At 38.8% G+C, this 23,828-nt stretch overlaps 1 protein-coding gene across 1 annotated transcript in view; it reads left to right on the top strand.

Moving 5' to 3' along the window:
* The window catches only part of LOC101400020 (organic anion transporter 7-like), a 60,290-nt gene that overhangs the window by 35,198 nt on the left and 1,264 nt on the right, over positions 1–23,828 (top strand). Inside the window, exons 6-9 of the mRNA XM_014792959.2 lie at positions 19,873–19,988; positions 21,233–21,447; positions 22,826–22,934; positions 23,403–23,606. Of these exons, the coding sequence (XP_014648445.2) occupies positions 19,873–19,988; positions 21,233–21,447; positions 22,826–22,934; positions 23,403–23,606 (644 nt within the window). The remainder of the gene's footprint in view (positions 1–19,872; positions 19,989–21,232; positions 21,448–22,825; positions 22,935–23,402; positions 23,607–23,828) is intronic.

Genomic DNA, 23,828 nt, shown 5'->3' with positions numbered 1-23,828 from the left:
AGAAGATTTCAAATAATGCTCCTGAGAGTTCAGATCCCACTGAAGATGGTGGGATGAAATCAAGATTTTCCAGAGATGAAGCCATTACACAGACAATGGCACTGAGGGTTCCTGATATGATCGGAAGGACATTGGCTTGTGCTTTAGAAAAAAAAAGGATGGGAGTTGTCCTTAAAATTTAGGTGGACCTCTATGGTACATTCATACTGTGTCAATATATGCCTAAATTATACAAAATTCTTTTGGACCAACTATCCTCTCAGGAATTATCTTGGGTTCCAAGCACACATTAGTATTTTGCCTACCACATTGGTCCAATCCAGAGAAGGAAAGCTTAAGTATTTACAGGGCGCAGGCAGATACAAAAATAAGTGATACTAGCTGAAACCAAGAAAAAGAATGCATGATCAAGGAAAATGGCAACTGACAATCACTCCATACCAGGGGAAAGAAAGAGAGCATGGTGCAGGAGTAGCAGTTAAAATGCGGTTTAAGCAAGGGATTCTATTCATGAATGGGTAGCTAATATACATTCATTTTATTTTAAAAAAAATTTTTAAAAGATATTCAGAAATTTGCGGTCTTAGTCCTGTTTAAATATCCATCTGATGGATTGCCAAACACACCTCCTCCAGGTAATTCTTCTAACTTAAAACTGGTCCACTTTATATCAATACCAATCTGTTGATTACTCCAGATCTCTGGGAAGGGTGGCCATTCATTTTTCTGAATACCCTTCATCATGGAACTTTTTCTAATGAGTCTTATGGCATTGTTTCATTCATAGATATAGGAAGAGAATAGAGCTAATAGCATTTGAATAATTAACATATCAATAACTACCTGAGCTGTGATAGATATGATTTCATACACACATTTGTGACCTCATGTATGCCTTGGAAATCGTTGTGAGAGAGACATTATTTTTTTCTCCTACTTCTTCTTGTCTTGATCCTAATTCTTTTATAGTTTCTTTTCTTTTTTTGAGGTATAATGGACATATAACATTATATTAGTTTCAGGTGTACAACAGAACAATTCCATACTTGTATACATTGAAAAATGATCAACCACAGTAAGTCTAGTTAACGTTCATCACCATACATAGTTACAAAATTTATTTTTCTTGAGATACAGTTTTTTATATAAAGTTTTTTTAATTGTGAAATTTTTGTTGTACATTATTGTTTGTCAATCACCATAAAAAAGCATCCCTCCTCCCCTTGTGTCCACCCCCCACCCCCCTTGCCCTTGGTAACCAACAAACAGTTCTATCTGTCCATGTGTTCGTTTATCTGCCACACATGTGTGAAATCGTGCAGTGTTTGTTTTTCTCTTTCTAGCTTATTTTGCTTAACTTAATATCCTCCAGTTCCATCCACATTGTTGCAAATGGGATGCTTTTGTCTTTTTTTTATGGCTGAGTAGTATTTCCTGGTATATATATACCATTTCTTCTTTATCAAATCATCAGTCGAGGGACACTTGGGTTGCTTCCATGTCTTGGCTATAGTGAATAATGCTGCGATGAACATAGGGGTGCATAAGCCTCTTTGGATTATTGATTTCAGGTTCATTGGGTAGATACCCAGTAGTGGGATAGCTGGATCCTAAGGTATTTATATTTTTAATTATTTGAGGAATCTCCATACTGTTTCCCATAGAGGCTGTGCCAGTTGCATTCCCATCAACAGCAGATTAGAGTTCGCATTTCTCCACATCCTCTCCAGCATTTGTTGTTTTTTGTCTTGGTGATTATAGCCATTCTAACGGGTGTAAGATGATATCTTAGTGCGGTTTTGATTTGCATTTTCCTGATGATTAGTGATGTTGAGTATTTTTCATGTGCCTATTGGCCATCTGTATGTCTTCTTTGCAGAAGTGTATGTTCATTTCCTCTTCCCATTTTTTGATTGGGTTGTTTGTTTTTTTGTTGTTCAGTTGCATGTGTTCTTTACATATTATGGAGATTAACCGCTTGTCGGATACATGGTTGCAAATATTTTTTCCCAGCTGGTGGGTTGCCTGTTCATTTTGATCCTGGTTTTATTTGCCTTGTAGAGGCTGTTTAATCTGATGAAGTCCCACCTGTTTATTTTTTATTTTGTTTCCCTTATCTGAGTACATGTGGAATTCAAGAATATCCCTTTATGGCCGATGACAAATAGTGTACTACCTATATTTTCCTCCAGGAGTTTTATAGTTTCAGGTCTCACCTTCAAGTCTTTGATCCATTTTGAGTTAATTTTTGTGTACAGCAAAAGAAGATGGTCTACTTTCATTATTTTGCAAGTGGCTGTCCAGTTTTCCCAGCACCATTTATTGAAGAGACTTTCCTTTCTCCATTGTGTGTTCTTAGCTCTTTTGTCAAAAATTTGCTGCCCGTAGATGTGAGGTTTTATTTCTGGGCTTTCAATTCTGTTCTATTGATCTGTGTGTCTGGTTTTGTACCAGTACCATGCTGTTTTTTTTTTTAAAGATTTTTTTTTATTTTTTCCCCCAAAGCCCCAGTAGATAGTTGTGTGTCATAGCTGCACATCCTTCTAGTTGCTGTATGTGGGACGCGGCCTCAGCATGGCCGGAGAAGCAGCGCGTCGGTGTGAGCCCGGGATCCGAACCCGGGCCGCCAGCAGTGGAGCGCGCTCACCTAACCACCAAGCCACGGGGCCGGCCCCAGTACCATGCTGTTTTAATTACTATCATTTTGCAGTTTTGAAGTCACAGATTGTGATGCCTCCAGCTTTGTTCTTTTTTCTCAGGATTGCTTTAGCTATTCGGGGTCTTTTGTTGCCTCATATGAATTTTAGTACTCTTTGTTCTATTTCTGTGAAGAATGTCCTTGGGATTCTGATTGGGATTGCATTGAATCTGTAGATTGCTTTAGGTAGCATGGACATTTTAACTATGTTTATTCTTCCAATCCAAGTGCATGGAATATTTTTCCATTTCTTTATGTCATCACTGATTTCACTCAATACTGTCTTATAGTTTTCATTGTATAGGTCTTTCACTTCCTTGGTTACATTGATTCCTAGATATTTTATTCTTTCTGTTGCAATTGTAAATGGGATTGTCTTCGTAAGTTCTCTTTCTGTTAGTTCATTGTTAGTATATAGAAATGCAACTGATTTCTGTAAGTTGATTTTGTACCCTGGAACTCTGTTGTAGTTGTTGATTATTTCTAATAGTTTTCCAATGGATTCTTTAGGGTTGTCTATATGTAAGATCATGTCATCTGCAAACTATGAGAGTTTCACTTCTTCATTGCCTATTTGGATTCCTTTTATTCCTTATTCTTGCCTAATTGCTCTGGCCAGAACCTCCAGTACTGTGTTGAATAAGCATGGCGAAAGTGGGAACATTTGTCTTGTTCCTGTTTTCAGAGGAATGGCTTTCAGTTTTTCCTCATTAAGTATGATGTTGGTATGGGTTTGTCATATGTGGCCTTACTATGTTAAGGTACTTTCCTTCTATACCCATTTTGTTGAGAGTTTTTTTTTTATCATAAATGGATGTTGGATCTTGTGAAATGCCTTCTCTGCATTAAGATAGAAATAGACTTCTGTGTCTATTAAGATGATCATATGGTTTTTATTCCTCATTTTGTTAATGTGGTGTATCACATTGATTGATTTGCGGATGTTGAACCATCCCTGTGTCCCTGATATAAATCCCATTTGATCATGGTGTATGATCTTTTTAATGTATTGCTGTATTTGGTTTGCCAATATTTTGTTGGGGTTTTTTGCATTTACGTTCATCTGGGATATTGGTCTGTAGTTTTCCTTCTTAGTATTGTCATTGTCTGGCTTTGGTATCAGGATGTTGGCCTCATAGAATGTGTTAGGAAGTGTTCCATCTTCCTCTATTTTTTGGAATAGTTTGAGAAGGATAGGTATTAAATCTTCTTTGAATGTTTGGTAAAATGCTCCAGAGATGCCATCTGGTCCTGGACTTTTATTTTTTGGGAGGTTTTTAATTACTGTTTCAATCTCTTTACTTGTGATTTGTCTATTCAGGTTCTCTATTTCTTCTTGATTCAGTTTGGGAGGTTGTATGAGTCTAAGAATTTATCCATTTCTTCTAGATTCTCCAATTTGTTGGCATGTAGTTTTTCATAGCATTCTCTTACAATCTTTTGTATTTATGTGGTGTCTGTTGTAATTTGTCCTTTTTCATTTCTAATTTTATTTATTTGAGCCTTCTCTTTTTCTCTTTTCTTGGTGAGTCTGGCTAAGAGTTTGTCAATTTTGTTCATCTTCTCAAAGAACCAGCTCTTTGTTTCATTGATCCTTTCTGCTGTTTCTTTGATTTCAATTTCATTTATTTCTGCTCAGATTTTTATTATTTCTCTCCTCCTGCTGACTTTAGGCTTTGTTTGTTCTTCTTTTTCTAATTCTGTTAGGCATAGTTTGAGGTTGCTTATTTGGGCTTTTTCTTGTTTGTTAAGGTGGGCCTGTATTGCTACGAGTTTCCCTCTCAAGACTGCTTTTGCTACATCCCCTATGAGTTGGTATGGTGTATTTTCATTTTCATTTGTCTCCAGATATGATTTGATTTCTCCTTTAATTTCATCGACGATCCACTAGTTGTTTAGTTGCATGTTGTTAAGTCTCCACAGCTTTGTCCCTTTCCAGGTTTTTTTCTCCTAGTTGATTTCTAGCTTCATGGTGTTATGGTTGGAAAAGATGCTTACTATGATTTCAATCTTCTTAAATTTATATAAGCATGCCTTGTTTCCCAACATATGGTCTATTCTTGAGAATGTTCCATGTGTGCTTGAGAAGAATGTGTAACCTGCTGTGTTTGGATGGAGTGCTCTATATATATCTATTAAGTCCATCTCATCAAGTTTTTCGTTTAAGTCCATTACTTCCTTATTGATTTTCTGTCTGGATGATCTATCCATTGATGAAAGTGGGGTGTTAAGATCCCCTACTATTGCTGTGTTGTTGTTAATATCTCCTTTTAGGTTTGTTAATAGTTGCTTTATGTACCTTGGTGCTCCTGTGTTGGGTGCGTATATATTTAAAAGTGATATGTCTTCTTGGTGGAGTGTCCCTTTTATCATTATATATTGCCCGTCTTTGTCTCTCATTACCTGTTTTATCTTGAAGTCAACTTCGTCTGATATAAGTATGGCAACACCTGCTTTCTTTTGTTTGCCATTAGCTTGGAGTATTGTCTTCCATCCTTTCACTCTGAGCCTGTGTTTGTCTTTAGAGCTGAAATGTGTTTCCTGGAGGCAGCATATTGTTGGGTCCTGTTTTTTTTTTTTTTTTTTTGTGAGGAAGATCAGCCCTGAGCTAACATCCATGCTAATCCTCCTCTTTTTGCTGAGGAAGACCGGCTCTGAGCTAACATCTATTGCCAATCCTCCTCCTTTTTTCCCCCCAAAGCCCCAGTAGATAGTTGTATGTCATGGTTGCACATCCTTCTAGTTGCTGTATGTGGGATGCAGCCTCAGCATGGCTAGAGAAGTGGTGTGTCGGAGCACGCCCGGGATCCGAACCCAGGCCGCCAGCAGCGGAGTGCGTGCACTTAACCGCTAAGCCACGGGGCCGGCCCTGGGTCCTGTTTTTTTAATCCATCTAGCCACTTTGTGTCTTTTGATTGGAGAAATCAGCTGAGAGCCTGATAGGAAATCCTTTGTACTTTTTTTTTTTTTTTGGTCTAGCTGTCCTTAATATTTTTTCTTTGTTGTTGACTTTTGCCAGCTTTACTACTATATGCCTTGGAGAGGGTCTCTTCGTGTTGATATATTTAGGAGATCTATTTATTTCATTCACTTGTATTTCCAGCTCCTTCCCCAGGTTTGGGATATTCTCAGCTATTATTTCTTTGAACAAGTTCTCTGCTCCTTTTCCCCTCTCTTCTCCTCTGGAACACCTATAATCCTTATGTTGGATTTCCTAATTGAGTTGGATATTTCTCAGAGAGTTTCTTCATTTCTTTTTAGTTTTAGCTCTCTTTCCTCCTCCATCTGGAGCATTTCTGCATTGCTGTCCTCAATATTGCTAATTCTTTCCTCCATATTTTCATCCCTTATGCTTAAGGCTTCCAGATTTGTCTTTATCTCCTCTATTGTGTTTTTCATCTCTAAGATCTCTGATTGGTTTTTCTTTATAGTTTCAATCTCTTTTGTGAAGAAACTCCTAATTTCATTGAATTGTCTATCTGTTTTTTCTTGTATTTCATTAAGCTTTTTTATGATGGCTATTTTGAATTCTCTGTCATTAAGGTTATACATTTCTGTGCTTTCTAGGTTAACTTTTGGGCACTTGTCATTTTCCTTTTGGTCTGGAGATTTAATATAGTTTTTCATAGTGCCTGTCGGTGTTGGCTTATTTTTTCTCATAGTGAAAATGTATGGTTTCAGTTTCCTCTTGCTGCCACTGGGTGGGGGTCAAGGGCTGTGTATTCTGGCCTGCCTAGATCTGCAGGCACTCTGGTCAGCCCTAGACTCAGCTGAGGCATGACTGAGCTGAAGCATGGCTGATCTGAAGTGCAGCTGAGCAGAGGCTGCTGAGGGTGAAGCGTGGGAACAGCTGGGACTGGAGCATTGCTAGGCAGAAGCAGCTGGGGCTTGGGTGCAGATGGGTTGAAGCAGTTGCAGCTGAAGCACCACTGGGCTGAAGAAGCAGGAGCTGGAGTGACACTGGGCTGAAGAAGCTGGAACTGGAGTGCTGCTGGGCTGAAGTTGCTGGCGCCAAGTCATCTGGAGCCTGAGCATGGCCAAGCTGAAGCAGCTGGAGTTAGGAGGGCAGTCAAGGCCAAGGAGCTGGGAGTGGGGCACAGTCGAGCTGATGCAGCTGGGGCCCAGGCACAGTCTAGTCAAAGGAGATGGGGCTGTGTCGCGGTGGAGCCAGGACAGCTGGGTCTGTGTCGTGATCCACCCAGAGCAGCTGGGGCTGTGGTGCAGTGGAGCCTGAGCTGCCACCACCTCTGGTGTGGGGGCGCAGGCATGCTGGTGGGGCCTGGTCACCTGGGGGCCACTGCCTCTGGGGGCAGGGCACAGGCACGCTGTGCTGCTGGTGGGGCCTGGGCACCTAGGGGCCACTGCCTCTGGGGGTGGGGCTGAGCTGAAGCGCCACTGTGCTGAAGCACCAGGTGGCCAGGCCAGGTGGGGGAGGGGTACTTACTTTCGCATCCCCTATCTCAGAAGTCTCTCACCTCTGCTCTCCTGGGGGTCTAGCTTGTCAAAAGAACCCTTGGAACAGTTCTGTTCCCTCTGTAGGGAGATTCCCCACAGGCTGAGGGGACTTGGAGAGCACTGGCTTTCCCGCATATAGCCACCCCTCCCCCCCCAACAGCCACGTGGTCTCACTCTCAGGGTCTCAGTCCTTGGGGAAGGAAGGGAGCTCCTCTTACCTCCTTCCACTTACTCTTGTAATTCCAGCACCTCAGTCCTCGGGTGTATGGCTGCCTAGGTGCCTCAGATGTCCCCTGTGTTGTGTGAATAGCTTCTGTTGGAATACGAATGTCCTTTTTATTGTGTTTTAGAGGGGGAGAGTTCACTGGGGGAAGCTGACTCAGCCATGATGCTGATGTCAGTCCGAGATAAGAACTTTTAAGATCTACTATCTTATCAACATTCAAATGCACAATACAGTCTTATTAACTGTAGTAACAATGCTGTACACTACATCCCCATGACTTACTTATTTTATAATGGGAAGTTTCTTCCTTTTGATCTGCTTCACTCAGTTTGTCCACTCTCTCAACCTCTGCCTCTGGCAATGATCAGTCTGTTCTTTGTATCTATGAGCTTGGTTTTGTTTTGTTTTATTTTTTAGATTCCACGTGTAAGTGAAAACACATAGTATTTGCCTTCCCTGTCTGACTTATTTCACTTAGTATAATGTCCTCAAGTTCCATCCATATTATCTCAAATGGCAAGATTTCTATTTTATCCTTGAGTAATATTCCATTTTATATAAATATATACCACATTTTTTTATCCATTCATCCATCAATGGATACTTAGTGCGTTTCCATATCTTAGCAATTGTAAATAAATCTGCAATGAACATGAAGGTGCATATATCTTTTGAAGTCAGTGTTTTCATTTTCTTCAGGTAAATATCCAGAAGTGGAATTGCTGGATCATATGGTAGTTGTATTTTTAATTTTTTGAGGAACCTCCATACTGTTTTCCATAGTGGCTGCACTAATTTACATTCCCACCAACAGTGCACAAGGGTTCCTTTTTCTCCACATCCTCACCAACACTTGTTATATCTTGTCTTTTTGAGGATAACCATTCTAACAGGTGTGAGGTGATAACTCCTTGTGGTTCTGATTTGTATTTCCTTGATGATTAGTGAGGTTGAGCACCTTTTCATGTACCTGTATGTCCTCTTTGGAAAACTGTCTGTTTACATCCTCTGCCCATTTTTAATCAGATTGTTTGTTTTTTGCTATTGAATTGTATGAGTTCTGTATATATTTTGGATATTAACCCCTTATCATATATATGATTTGCAAATATCTTCTATTTGGTAGGTTGCCACATCTTCTTCTTCTTATCTTTTTAATGACAATGAAATTGAGACTTGAAGGTTTCCTGTTGCCTTCCTCAAGGTATACCTAGCACGTGGCAGAGCCATTGTATCATGCTCTGGGTTATACAAGTCTGGGTATAAATCATACTACATCAAAATCTCCCCTGATTTGATCCTCAGATTTAATTCTAGGCATCTCAGTCATGGAGGCACAACATATGCCAAGATTTCCCTGAAAGAGGCTGACCCGAGAACCAGAATAAAGGCTCTTAGGAAATTGTTCTCCTTCCTGAAAAAAACTGTTTTTCTACTAAGAGCAGCCAGCTGAGAACCAAGCTCAGTTGCCAGGCCTTTCATGCCCTTCTAGTGTAAATGAAGCTTTGGACTATAATGCAAGCAACTCTTCATTTAGTCCCCTTCCTGATCTATGTCTCTAACCTACCTACCCATTTTTATGCCCTGCAGCCAAGTTGATTCTCAAGTTAAAATGTCCTTGTCAATGTAAAATTTCCCTCAGGTCCCTTTAACTCCCTAATTCACCTTTCATACCTCTTTTACACCTGTCATTGCATCTTCCATGACTATATTTTCCACTGGACAAAAAGGGAAGTCATCTATCTTGTCCTCTGTTGGGGCTTCACAATGTCTACCATTTTGTGACAACTGAACAGTTTGTTGTTGTTGTTGTTGTTGAAGGTTTTGAGATCCACCATGCAGGAGGAGCTGGAGGTAGCACAGAACAATACTCTTGTGTATGACTTGTTCTGAAAACCCAACATGTATAAAAGGATCTGTTCACTGTCCTTTATGAGGTAGGCTTCAGACAGTGCATGAGGAATGTTAAAATAGTGGAGACATGATTCTATTTTTTACTTCAAAGATATAACATGCTATAGGGACAGATTTGAAATAAAACACGAGGAAAACACAAAGATAATGACTATGTTTGGGGGCAGTGAAAGGGTTATGAAAAGACTAACAGGGAACTAATTGTACTATGAGGAGATTTTTATTTTTTTATTGAGGTCATATTGGCTTATAACATTGTGTAAATTACAGGTGTGCATTATTCTATTTCAGTTTCTGTATAGACTGCATCATGTTAGCCGCTAATAGACTAGTTTTTATCCATCAACATACATGTACCCCTTTGTCCCTTTTGTCCTCCCCCACCCCCTTTCCCTCAGGTAACCACTAATCTGTTCTCCCTATCTATGTTTTAGGTTATCTTATGCATATTAGTGAAATCATACACTGTTTGTCTTTCTTTCTCTGACTTAATTTGCTTAGCATAATACCCTCAAGGTCCATCCATGTTGTTGTGAGTGGCACGATTTCGTCTTTTGTTATGGGTTGTAGTATCCCACTGTATATGTATATATATACCACGTATTCTTTACCCACTCATCTGTTGATGGGCACTTGGGTTGCTTACACATCCTGGCTATTGTGAATAATTCTGTGATGTACATACGGATGCATAAATCTCTTTGAATTGTTGATTTCATGTTCTTTGGATAAATACCAAATAATGGGATAGCTGGATCACGTGCTGTTTCTGTTTTTAACTTTTTGAGAAATCTCCATACTGTTTTCCATAGTGGCTGCACCTTTCACATTCCCACCAGCAGTATATGAGGATTCACTTTTCTCCACATCCTCTCCAACACTTGTTATTTCCTGTTTTGTTAATTATAACCATTATGATGGATGTGAGGTGAAATCTCATTATAGTTTTGATTTGCATTTCCCTAATATTTAGTGATGTTGAACATCTTTTCATGTGCCTATTGGCCATCTGTATAACTTCTTTGAAAAAATGTCTGTTCGTGTCCTCTGCCCAGTTTTTGATTAGGTTGTTCATTTTTTTCCTGTTGAGTTGTATGAGTTCTATATATTTTAGAAATTAACCCCTTGTTGGATATATGATTTGCAGATATTCTACCCTAGTTTGTGTTGTCTTTTCATTTTGTTGATGATTTCCTTTGTCATGCAGTTGCCTTTTAATCTGAAAGAGTCCCATTTGTCTATTTTTAATTTTGTTTCCCTTGCCTGAGTAGACATGATATTCAAAATGATACTGCTAAAACCAATGTCAGAGTGTACTGCCTATGTTTTCTTCTAGCAGTTTTATGATTTCAGATCTTACATTCAAGTCTTTAATGTTTTTTGAGTTAAGTTTTGTGCATGCTGTAAGACAATGGTCTGTTTTCATTCTTTTGATGTGGCTGTCCAGTTTTCCCAACACTATTTATTGAAGAGGCTTTCCTTTCTCCATTGTATGTCCTTGGCTCCTTTGTTGAAGATTAGCTGTCCATAGATGTGTGGGTTTATTTCTGGGCTTTCAGTTCTGTTCCATTGATCTCTGTGTGTTTTCTTCTGCCAGTACCATGCTGTATTGATTTTTATATCTTTGTGGTATATTTTCAAGTAGGGAGTGTGATACCTCCAACTTTTTTTTTTTTTCAGGATTGCTTTGGCTATTCAGGGTCTTTCATTCTTCCATGAAAATTTTAGAATTCCTTTTTCTATTTCCATGAAGAATGTCATTGGAATTCTGATTCAGATGACATTGAATCTGCAGATTGCTTTAGGTAATATGGACATTTTAACTATGTTTATTCTTCCAATCCATGAGCATGGAATATATTTCCATTTCTTTATGTCTCCTTCGATTTCTTTCCATAACGTCTTATAGTTTTCAGTGTATAGGTCTTTCATTTCCCTTGTTAAATTTATTCCTAGGTATTTTGTTGTTATTGTTGCAGTTGTACATGGAATTGTATTCTTGATTTCTCTTTTTTCTAGTTCATTATTAGTGTATAGAATTGCAACTAATTTTTGTATGTTGATTTTCTACCCTAAAAATTCGCAGTATTCCTTGATTATTTCTTATAGTTTTTTGATGGATTCTTTAGAGTTTTCTATGTTTAAAAATGTGTCATCTGCAAATAGTGACTGTTTTACTTTTTCCTTTCCAATTTTGATACCTTTTATTTCTTTTTCCTGCCTAATTGCTATAGCTAAAACTTCCAGTAGTATGCTGAACAAGAGTGGTGAAAGTGGGCATGCTTGTCTTGTTCCTGTTCTCTGAGGACTAGCTTTCAGTTTTTCATTGTTGAGTATGATTTTAGTAGTGTGTTTGTCATATATGGCCTTTATAATATTGAGGTACTTGCCTTCTATGCTAATTTTATTGAGAGTTTTTTTTTTTTTTACCATAAATGGTTGTTGGATCTTGTCAAATGCTTTCTCTGCATCTATTGAGATGATAATGTGATTTTTATTCTTCATTTTGTTAATGTTGTTTATCACATTGAATTATTTGTGGATGATGAATCATCCTTGCATCCCTGGAATAAATCCCACTTGATCATAGTGTATGATCCTTTTAATGTATTGTTGTATTCGATTTGCTAATATTTTGTTGAGGTATTTTGCACTTATGTTCATCTATTGGTCTCTAATTTTTCTTTCTGGTGGTGTCCTTGTCTGGTTTTGGTATCAGGGTAATTTTGGCCTTGTAAAAAGAGTCCGGAGGTCCCATCATTTTCAATTTTTTTTGTAAGAATTTGAGAATGATAGGTATTAAGATTTCTTTGAATGTTTGGTAGAATTCACCAGAGAAGCAATCTGGTCGTAGACTTTTGTTTTTGGGGAGGTTTTTGATTACTGTTTTAATATCTTTACTTGTGGTCGATCTATTCACATTCTCTATTCTTCTTAATTCAGGTTTGGCAGGTTACATGATTTTAAGAATTTATCCATTTCTTTGAGGTCATTCAATGTTTTGGTGTATAGCTGTTCATAGTTTTCTCTTATAATCCTTTGTATTTCTGTGGTGTCCATTATAATTTCTCCCTTTAATTTTTGATTTTATTTATTTCTGTCTTCTCTCTTTTTTTCTTAGTGATTCTAGCTAAGGTTTTGCCAATTTTGTTTATCTTTTCAAAAAAGGGCTCTTAGTTTCATAGATCCTTTCTATTGTTTTTTTAGTATCTATTTCATTTATTTCTGCTCTATTTTTATTATTTCCTTCCTTCCTCTGAGTTTCAGGTTTGTTTGTTCTTCTTTTTCTAGTTCTTTTAGGTACAGTATAAGATTGTTTACTTAAGATTGTTCTTGTTTTTTGAGGTAGGCCTATATATCTATAAACTTCCCTCTTAGTACCACTTTTGCTGCATCCCATTAGTTTTGGCATGTTGTGTTTTCATTTTCATTTCTGTCCAGGTAATTTTTTATTTCTCCTCTGATTTCTTCATTGATCTAATAGTGTACAGTAGCATGTTGTTTAGTCTCCACGTATTTGTGACTTTTACAGCTTTTTTCATGTAGCTGGTTTCTAGTTTCATACCACTGTAGAAGGAAAAGATGCTTGATATGATTTCAATCTTCTTAAATTTATTGAAGCTTGCTTTGTTTCCCAATATATGGTCTATTTTTGAGAATGTTCCATGTGCACTTGAGAAGAATGTATATTCTGCTACCTTTGGGTGGAATGTTCTATATATATCTATTACATTTTACTGGTCTAGTGTTTCAGTTAAGGCCACTGTTTCCTTGTTGACTTTCTGTCTGGATGATCTATACATTGATGTAAGTGGGGTGTTCAGGTCCCCTACCATTGTAGTGTTGCTGTCAATTCTGCCTTTAGGAATGTTAATAGTTGCTTTATATACTTTGATGCTCCTGTGTTAGGTGCATACATATTAATAAGTGTTATGTCTTCTTGGTGACTATCCCTTTCATCATTATATAATCTCCATCTTTATCTCTTCATACCCTTTTGTCTTTAAGTCTCTTTTCTCTAATATAAGATTGGCTACACCCACTATCTTTTGGTTGCCATTTGCTTGGAGGGATCTTCCATCCCTTCACTCTGAGCCTATGTTTGTCTCTAGAGCTGAAATGAGTTGTGCTGGAGGCAGCATTTTTTTAGGTCTTGGTTCTTAGTCCATCCAGCCACTTTGTGTCTTTTGATTGCTGAATTCAATCCATCTATATTTAGAATGATTATTAATATAGGAAGGCTCAATATTGCCATTTTATATTCCAGTTCTACATTTCTACTGTTTCTTTTATTTTTTTTTTAATTTTTTTTTATTGCAGTAACATTGGTTTATAACATTGTATAAATTTCAGGTGTACATCATTATACTTCTATTTCTCCATAGATTACATCATGTTCACCACCCGAATACTAATTACAACCCATCACCACACACATGTGCCGAATTACCCCTTTCGCCCTCCTCCTTCCCCCCTTCCCCTCTGGTAACCACCAATCCAATCTCTGTCTCTATGTGTTTGTTTATTGTTGTTATTATCTACTACTTAATGAAGGAAATCATACGGTATTTGACCTTCTCCCTCTGACTTATTTCACTTTGCATAATAACCTCAATGTCCATCCATGTTGTCACAAATAGCTGGATTTCATCATTTCTTATGGCTGAGTAGTATTCCATTGTGTATATATACCACATCTTCTTAATCCATTCATCCCTTGGTGGGCACTTAGGTTGCTTCCAAGTCTTGGCTATTGTGAATAACACTGCAATGAACACAGGGGCACATGTATCTGTACGCATTGGTGTTTTCAAGTTCTTTGGATAAATACCCAGCAGTGGAATAGCTGGATCATATGGTAGTTCTATCCTTGATTTTATGAGGAATCTCCATACTGTTTTCAATTACTGTTTCAATCTCCTTACTGGTGATTGGTCTATTCAAATTCTCTACTTCTTCTTGATCCAGGTTTGGAAGGTTGTATGATTCCAAGAATTTATCCATTTCTTCCAGATTGTCGAATTGGTTGGCATATAGCTTTTCATAATATTCTCTTATAATCTTTTGTATTTCTGAGGTGTCTGTTGTAATTTCTCCTCTTTCATTTCTGATTTTACTTATTTGAGCCTTCTCTCTTTTTTTCTTGGTGAGTCTAGCTAAAGGTTTGTCAATTTTGTTGATCTTTTCAAAGAACCAGCTCTTGGTTTTATTAATTTTTTCTATTGTTTTTTTAGTCTCTATTTCATTTATTTCTGCTCTCATTTTTATTATTTCCCTTCTTCTACTGATTTTGGGCTTTGTTTGTTCTTCTTTTTCCAGTTCCTTTAGGTGCATTGTTAGATTGTTTATTTGAGATTTTTCTTGTTTGTTGAGATAGGCCTGTATTGCTATAAACTTCCCTCTTATAACTGCTTTTGCTGTATCCCATAAATTCTGGCATGTTGTATTTTCATTTTCATTTGTCACCAGGTATTTTTTGATCTCTCCTTTGATTTCTTCATTGACCCAATCTTTGTTCAGTAGCATTTTGTTTAATCTCCACGTATTTGTAGTTTTTCTGATTTTCTTCCTATAGTTGATTTCTAGTTCATAATGTTGTGTTCAGAAAAGATGCTTGGTAATATTTCAATCTTCTTAAATTTATGGAGACCTGTTTTGTGGCCTAATATGTGATCAATCCTGGAGAATGTTCCATGTGCATTTGAAAAGAACGTGTATTCTTCGGTTTTTGGATGGAATGCTCTGTATATATCTACTAGGTTCATCTGTTCTAGTGTGTCATTTAACGCCAATGTTTCCTTATTGATCTTCTGTTTGGATGATCTATCCTTTGCTGTAAGTGCAGTGCTAAAGTCCCCTACTATTATTGTGTTACTGTCTATTTGTCTTTTTATGTCTGTTAATAATTGCTTTATATATTTAGGTGCTCCTACCTTGGGTGCGTATATATTTACAAGTGTTATATCCTCTTGTTGGATTGTTCCCTTGATCATTATGTAATGCCCTTCTTTGTCTCTTTTTACAGTTTTTGTTTTAAAGTCTATTCTGTCTGATATGAGTACTCCTACCCCAGATTTCTTTTCATTGCCATTTGCATGGAGTATCTTTTTCCATCCCTTCACTTTCAGTTTGTGAGTGTCTTTAGGTCTGAAGTGTGTCTCTTGTATGCCGCATATATAAGGGTCTTGTTTTTTTATCCAGTCAGCCACCCTATGCCTTTTAATTGGAGCATTTAGTCCATTGACATTTAAAGTAGCTATTGATAAGTATCTACTTACTGCCATTTTTAACTTTTTTTTCTCAGTGTTTTAGTAGTCCTTCTCTGTTCCTTTCTCCTTCTATACAGAATTGATGGTCTCTTTAGTTTGACCTGTGTCTGAAAGCTCTACTCTTTAACTCCCCTCCTCCATCCTTTTATGTTGTTGATATTATATCTAACATCTTTTTTGTGCATTTGTATCCATTACTCTCTTATCATGGAAATAGATAACTTTTCCTATTTGTGATCGTCTCTTTTCCCCTTAAATCAGTCCCTTTAACATTTCTTGTAGCACTGGTTTCTTGGTGACAAACTCCTTTAATTTTTGCTTGTCTGGGAAATTTTTGATCTCTCCTTCCATTTTGAATGATAACTTTGCTGGGTAGAGTATTCTTGGCTGTAAGTTTTTTCCTTTTAGCACTTTAAATATATAATTCCATTCTTTTCTAGCATGTAAGGTTTCTGCTGAGAAGTCAGCTGATAGCCTTATGGGATTTCTTTGTATGTAACTTGTATTTCTGTTGCAGCTTTTAGGATTCTCTCTTTATCCTTAATTCTGGGCATTTTGGTTATGATGTGTCTTGGTGTGGACCACTTTTGGTTTATCTTGTTTGGGGCCCTCTGTGCTTCCTGTACCTGGATGTCTGTTTCCTTCCTTAGGTTAGGGAAGTTTTCATCTATTATTTCTTGAAATAGATTCTCTGCCCCTTTGTCTCGCTCTTCTCCTTCTGGGACACCTATAACACGGATGTTAGTGCGCTTGATGTTGTCCCAGAGGTCCCTTAGACTGTCCTCACTCTTTTTAGTTCTTTTCTCTTTTACCTGTTCAGCTTGGGTAATTTCTTCTAGCCTTTCGCCCAGCTCACAGATCCATTCTTCTGTATCCTATATGCTGTTTTTGAGTCCTTCTAGTGAAATTTTCATTTCCTGTATTGTATTCTTCATTTCTGATTGGTTCTTTTTTATATCTTCCATTTCTTTGTTGACATTCTCACTGAGTTCATCTATTCTTCTCTGCACATCAGTGAGCATTCTTATCACTCTTTGTTTGAACTCTCTGTTGGGTAGGTTGCTCATTTCTGTTTCACTTAGTTCCTTTTCTGGGGTTTTGTCCTGTTCCCTTACTTGGAATGTATTCCTTTGCCTCCTCATTTTCCCTCTTTCCCTATGCTTGTGTCTACGTATTAGGTAGGTCAGCTACGTCTCCTGCTCTTGGATTTCTGACCTTATATACGTGATGCCTTAGGAGGTCTGCAGTGTGCTTCCCTCAGTTCTCAATGTTCCAGGGGTGACCCCTATGTGGGCTATGTGTGTCCTTCTGTTGTGGCCTGTTTGCTCTCCCTGTAGGCACCCAGGTAGGCTAAGTTATGCTGCTGACCAGTTGTTGTAATGCTCAGCTTCTTGTAGTTGTTGTGGGCCCTTCAGTCTCTTTATCAGGTGTGGGAGCCCCAGCATTGTTGGCTGCAAGTTCTAATACCACATTTGTGTTGCAGTATTTCTTTTAAGTGAGTAGGCCCCCAGCATGGCAGGTTGTTACGCTCAGGGTCTTACAATTGCTATAAGCCTCCAGCCTTTAGGTCTCTTGTCAGCTCTCTGAGGATTGCAGCTGTGTGGGGCTGGCCTCAGACATGGGAGCACCCAGTTGTTTCAGGCTTTGGAAGGTGGGGCAAACCCCCTATTTGGGTCTTTGAGAAGCACAAGTCTTCTTCAGCTGACAAGACCTGCCGCCCACAGTTCCACACGCACAGTTAACACAGTCCTGCTCCATGTGTGCACCCCCACCTCTTGAACTAGACCCAGTCTCTCCACGGTGGGAGCCCTACACACTGCACCACTGCCCCACATTTCCACCTGCTCCTTGTGCATGCCCTGCACCACTGAAGTGGGCTTAGTTGCCAGGCTGCAGCGAATCCAGTTACCAACCCATGCAGGCCCACATGTTGCCTGAGGGCTTGTTGTTGGGTGGGGCCAGTCTCTAGGGTGGGCTGCCTGCCCTGGCTAAGGTGGATTAAATCTGTGCTCTAGTTGGTGGGGCAGACCTGGGCTAGCAGGCCCTAGGGAGAACTCCAATGGTGTCTGTGTCAGCTCGCCCACACCAGGGCACAACAATGGCCACCACCAATGTCCCAGTCCCTGGAGTTCTCGCCTGTCACCGAGATGAACTCAGGGCCTATTAGTTGTGTTTCTTTTCACCAAAGCACTGTGCACCTTTCTTTCTGGTGATTTTAGGTTGCTTTCTGAAATGGGTGAGTTTGCACATGGGCCCCTTAAGAGCCGGTTTCAATTTCTTTGTGAACCAGCTTTTCTGGGGGTACTCCCCAATGTTTTAGTAGCAGGCAATGTCAGATATTATGCCACTCGTCTCGATTGTGCTGGGTCCACACAATGCCCACAGCGGGGGTGCTCTTGGCTCAGGGCCCACTCCTCCAGGGAAGGCTGCTTACCTGTGGGCTGCTCCCGGGCGGCCGTGAAGCTGGCGGTTTTTGAAGACAGCATTTTTCCTCTCCTGAAGGGAGTTTCTGCGTCTTCCACCTCAATTAAGATTGTCCTTTGTTGCAGGAGTTCCTCTTATCCAGTTTTCAGTTCTGTCTCAGGGGTAATTTTTCCACGAGTAGTTGCAAATTGGCTGTGTCCTCGTGAGGAGGTGAGTTCAGAGTCTACTTATGCCACCATCTTGATCTTCCCCCTCTACTGTTTCTTTTTCCTTGTATTTCTGTCTGCCATTTCAGTTTGCTGGTATTCTGGGATGTTTTTCTCCGCTTTCTCTTTATTTATAATTTGTGATTTTGCTCTGAATTTTTGCATTGTGGTTAACATGAGGTTGTATAAAAGATCTCATAGATGAGATATTCCTTTTTCTCATTGCCTCTTATCTACATTAGCCTATGCATATTCTGTCCTTTTCCTCTTCCCATTCTATGTTTTCATTATCACCAATTTTTTTCTTGTTATGAGTTTGTGAACAAATTGAAGTGTTTATATTTATTATTAATGCTTTCTTTTTCTTCATCCTTTATGTTATAATTAAGTGTTTACAGATGTATTCTCGTATAGAACTGCAATTTTTCAGTTCTGTCTCTCTATTTATCTCCTTGCTCAAAGTTTTGTAAACTCTTGCCTTTTTGTTTCAGGTGAAAGGGCTCCCTTCGTAATTTCATGTAAGGCAGATCTAGTGGCAATGAACTCACTTAGCTTTTTTTTTTTTGTCCAGGAAATCTTTTATTTCTCCATCATATCTGAAGGTTAGTTTCACTGGATAGAGTATTCTTGGCTGCTAATTTTTTGTCTTTCAGTATTTTAAATATATTATTCCACTATCTCCTAGCCTTCAAGATTTCTGCTGAGAAATCTTCTGAAAGTTTGATGGAAGTTCCTTTGTAGGTTATTTTCCTCTCTCTGCTGCCCTTCATACTTGCTCTTTGTCATTGACTGTTTTTTTTCTTGAGGAAGATCAGCCCTGAGCTAACATCCATGCGAATCCTCCTCTTTTCACTGGGGAAGACTGGCCCTAAGCTAACATCTATTGCCAATCTTCATCCTTTTTTCCCCTTTTTCTCCCCAAAGTCCCAGTAGATAGTTGTATGTCATAGTTGTACATCCTTCTAGTTGCTGTATGTGGGATGCTGCCTCAGCATGGCCAGACAAGTCGTTCATCAGTGCATGCCTGGGACCCAAACCAGGCCACCAGTAGTGGAGTGCACATCCTTAACCGCTAAGCCATGGGGTCGGGCCCTGTCATTGACCTTTGAGAGTTTTATTATACGCCTCAGAGAACGTGTTTTTGTATTGAGGTAATTAAGAGTTGTATTAGCTTCATATACTTGCATGTCCACGTCCTTCCCCATGTTTGGGAAGCTCTCAGCTATTACTTCTTTGAATAAGATCTCTGCTCCTTTCTCTCCCTCTTCTAATTCTGGGATACCAATAATCATTATGCTACTTTTCCTAATTGAGTGAGATATCTCTCAAAGAATTCCTTTCTCTTTTAAAAATCTTGGTTTCCCTCTTCCTTGGCCTGATTCATGAGTTTCTATGTTTTCTATCATAGAAATTTCTAGAAAATTCTATCATATAAAATTCTGTCATATCATAGGGCTTGTATAGGTTTCAATCCTTGACGTCACTAATTGTGTCCTCCATATAGTCTGCTCTATGTTTAATGCTTTATACACTATTTTTCATCTCATGAATTGCATCTATCTTCCATGGCTATATTTTCTGTTGGACAAAAAGGAAAGTCATCTATCTTGTCTTCTGTTGGAGGTTCACAATGTCTACCATTTTGTGACAACTGAACTGTTTCCTATTCTTGTTGTGAAGGTTTTGACATCTGCTATGCAGGAGGAGCTGGAGGCAGCACGGACCAAACCATCTGTGTGTGACTTGTTCCGCACACCCAACCTGCGTAAAAGGATCTGTTTACTGTCCTTCGTGAGGTAGGATTCAGAAAGTACATAAAGAACATTAAATTAGTGGGGACATGATTCTATGTGTTATTTCAGGAGCTACCATATGCTTAAGTATAGATTCAAGATAAGAAATGAGAAAGTCACAAAGATAGTTGCTATGTTTATAGGTAGAGAAAGGGCTAAGAAAAGACTGACATGGAACTATTTGTATCATGAGGAGTTTTGTTGTCACATCATTCTACTAGGCTCATCACTGGAGATGATGCTGAGAACTTCAATCATGGTACAGATCTTGGCTTAGCATTCTTCATTTGTTTTCATTTTATTTGAGGTAAAATTACAAATAGCAAAGCACTCAAACATATGCATCAATGAATAGTTCCATATGTAAATATACGACCATCACTCAGATCAGGATATGGAAAAACTCTAAAACTCTAGAAGGCCCCCTCATATACTCCAAAAAGAATACCCTCCACCTCCCCCCAAAGAAACTTAACAACAATTATAACCTCCTTTATCATACTATTATTTTATGGTAATTTTTAAATCATTAGCTTGTAAGGAAATTGTGTTTAAAATGTACCTACGGTTTGTTTTAATCATGTATGCTAAGACACACAGACTCAGGAATGATTGTTGTGAAGGAAGTTTATACTCACAGATCCTTAGAAAGAGGAGGCATGAAACAGCCCACAGGGTCATTCAGGGAGGCACTAGGGTTGGTTAGATGGTAAAGTAGAGGAGAAAAGAAAGATCATGGCCAAGAGTCTTTATTTTATTTATTTATTTTTTTGTCAGAAGGAATGGGAAAGGAAGGTAGGTACTCTGAGAAAGCTTAGGATTGGAAAGTTTGAATAATTTTAGTGGACTCTGGGCTATAGTGGTGGTCCATAGTTGTCCAGTACCAGGCCCTTGGTTGATTTAGGATGGGGGAATATTGACTTGTTGTGTGAGTTTGATAAAGGAGATTGTTGGGAGTTTGGACTCTGGATTGTTGGTTTGTATTTAAAGGTGCACTCACAGGGGAGTCATTTGCTATCTCTAAGAATTAGTTAGCCCTGGGAAAGGAAAACTCTCCAGGATCAAGACCCTAAATGCCAGAGTATCAAAATATAGAAAAAAAGATAGTATAATCAACACAAATATTCTACAAATCAGACCATGCCTTCTTACATGACAACAACCCTTGGCTTCTTGACTCAGTATTATCATTTGTAAGACAGAGAATCTAAACATTATGATATCTGTGTTTCTTCCTTTTACCACAGATTTTCAAGTTTTATTCCTTTTTTCGGCCTGACTCTCCACCTCCAGCACTTGGGGATGAATATTTACTTGTTTCTGATTCTTTTTGGTGTAGTCACACTTCCAAGCAATTATGTTGCACTTTTTGCACTGAATCACCTGGGCCGTCGAGTCAGCCTGATGCTTTTCCTGTTCTTGCTGGGAATTTCCATTCTGACCATCACATTTGTGCCCGAAGGTGAGAAAAGAGCACAGAGTGGGAAATGGCTTCTCTGCATTCCTCAAGGATTGTGTGGGTCACACCTATCCGAAGCCAGAAGGAAAGGGAGAATTATATTCTAAGGGATTAGTACATCTTATGCCATGAAGTTGCTGGGAAAAGAACCAGAGGTGAGTATAGGACAGCACAGCTATATGGTTGTCTTCATCACATTCTAGAAGTATCTGGAAACTGATGCCATCTAATACTGACAGTTTCTCTAGGACAGCAATTAACCACTTACCTTTGGCCAATCACACTTTATGTAGAAATCATGGAGGGTCTAGACCTTGTCATTGTATCCCATGTGAGGACCCAGTACTGTCACTTCCTCTGTATAGGCTCTTTCTTGTTACTACAGCTTCAGTGACAGTTTATTATTTGATCTCTATGTATCTACTCATGTGTCTCATATCAGGTCTCCATAACAGAAACACTGGTTCAGGGGAATCATCTTGACCTCTAGAAAACAAAAATTCCTTGTCTTCAGGCAGACAGGTGTACAGCAGGAACAAGGCACTAAGCCTCTCTCAGAATCTATTTTACTAAATTGAATGATTGTATGTAATGAATAGGTGACCCAGGTGGTCGCCATGCCTCACCTGACGACCAGCATAGTTATGTGATTTCCAAGATCTCACATTGGTGGGCTCCACTCATCCTGAATGTCAGCAATGATGCAAGTTTGCTACCTAACTGCAGAGCTCACTTCAATCCTGCTATGCTCTTAATGAAATTTTTTGGGGGGAGGGAGGGCAAGTCAGGGATAGAAAACTAAAATTTCACTTCATTAGTTTCCAAAGTCAGGATTTTTTGCTAATAGAGATCCTTATACTTGAATAGTGAAACATTATTCTAGATCAAGCTACTCACCAGCTTTTCCATTACAATAGGAGTCCTGTTTCTTTTATTACTCTCTTTACATTAATAGCCTCTTGTCGATATTGTGCAAGTTCCTAGGTTTAAAACTCTCAAATGGATGAGTCTTACACCACTCAGTAATTGCTCACATGACAGTCCTACATTTCATGTGAAGGCAAAGGAGACACAGAACAGAATTAATGCAAGACAGCACCTGATGGACTCCCCTTCCCCTCTCCTTTTTCAGAAAATCTGAGATATGCAAATGGAGTTGATGAAATAACTCAATCTTTTTATTCACCATAATCCATAATATGTAGATAAGTCACATTTCTCACCTGATTGGACAATGCACGTTTTCTGACTCCATGCAGTTTCTCTACAATATATTTTATACATGCAAAAACACCTCCAATATGGTCTTCTTCATTTGTAATTTGAGGAATGTTGATTTCTTCAGCTCCAATTTTCTGAGTCTCACTGGTCTTCTTTCCAGAAATGCAGACCCTGCGTGTGGTTTTGGCAACTTTGGGAGTAGGATTTTCTTCTGCCGCTCTCACCAATTTTGTTACCTATGGAAATGAACTAATCCCCACTGTAATCAGGTAAAAAGTTCATGGATGGTCACTCAGAATAAAAACAGATCATTTCCAGATAACTTACACTTATTGGGGGAGGTAAACTAAGGCAGGTTAGTTATGAAAAATAATTAATTAAAATAGTAATAATAATGACAAAAATTATAGCCAAAATTTACTGAAAGCTGACTTGTTGCCAGCCACTGAGTTATATCCTTTAATGTTTCTTCTCCGGTAATCTTCTCAACCACATGAAGTGTAAATGCTATAGATAAGAGTAGTTTATTAATGATTGAATTTTGTCCTAATGCAACGCAAACTTGAAAAAAATTGCTAACAAATAAGAGAGAAAATTTCCAACATAAGAGTATGTCATCAATCTCCATTTCTAAACACACTGATGTGCTATCTACCATAACCAAAGCAAAATAATAAATCACAAGTAATATGTGTGGATTTTCACCAATTTTTTTGTATTATTGTTTGCACCCCAAGAGCAATAGCTTTAGGAATCATTGGAATTGCTGGTAATATCGGGGCAGCCCTGGCTCCCCTCTTGATGATCTTAATGGTGTATTCCACCAACCTGCCATGGATCATGTATGGAGTCTTCCCGATCCTCGCTGGACTTTTTATCCGACTCCTTCCTGAAACCAGGAATCAGCCTCTGCCTGACTCCATCCAGGATGTGGAAAATGAGTGAGTAAATCTTCTAGATGTCTCTGAGGGTTGCTGTGCATTATACATCTGTGATGAGAGGGACAACACACAATTCAAGGTGATTTTCCCCAGGGGAAGCTTTAGACCTAGACTATTTCCATGTGGTCAGTGTCTTTGGTTAAGCTACAGGCTTATTCTTCTCCCACAGTGACCTCAGACTCCCACAAGTCTCCCTAGATCACACAGATCTGCTCTGCACAG

Source organism: Ceratotherium simum, chromosome 34, assembly GCF_057802395.1.
Source record: "Ceratotherium simum simum isolate JZ-2026a chromosome 34, ASM5780239v1, whole genome shotgun sequence".
NCBI lineage: Eukaryota > Metazoa > Chordata > Mammalia > Perissodactyla > Rhinocerotidae > Ceratotherium > Ceratotherium simum.
Note: the sequence above shows the minus strand (reverse complement) of the source record. Positions and strands in the feature narration are given on the sequence as shown.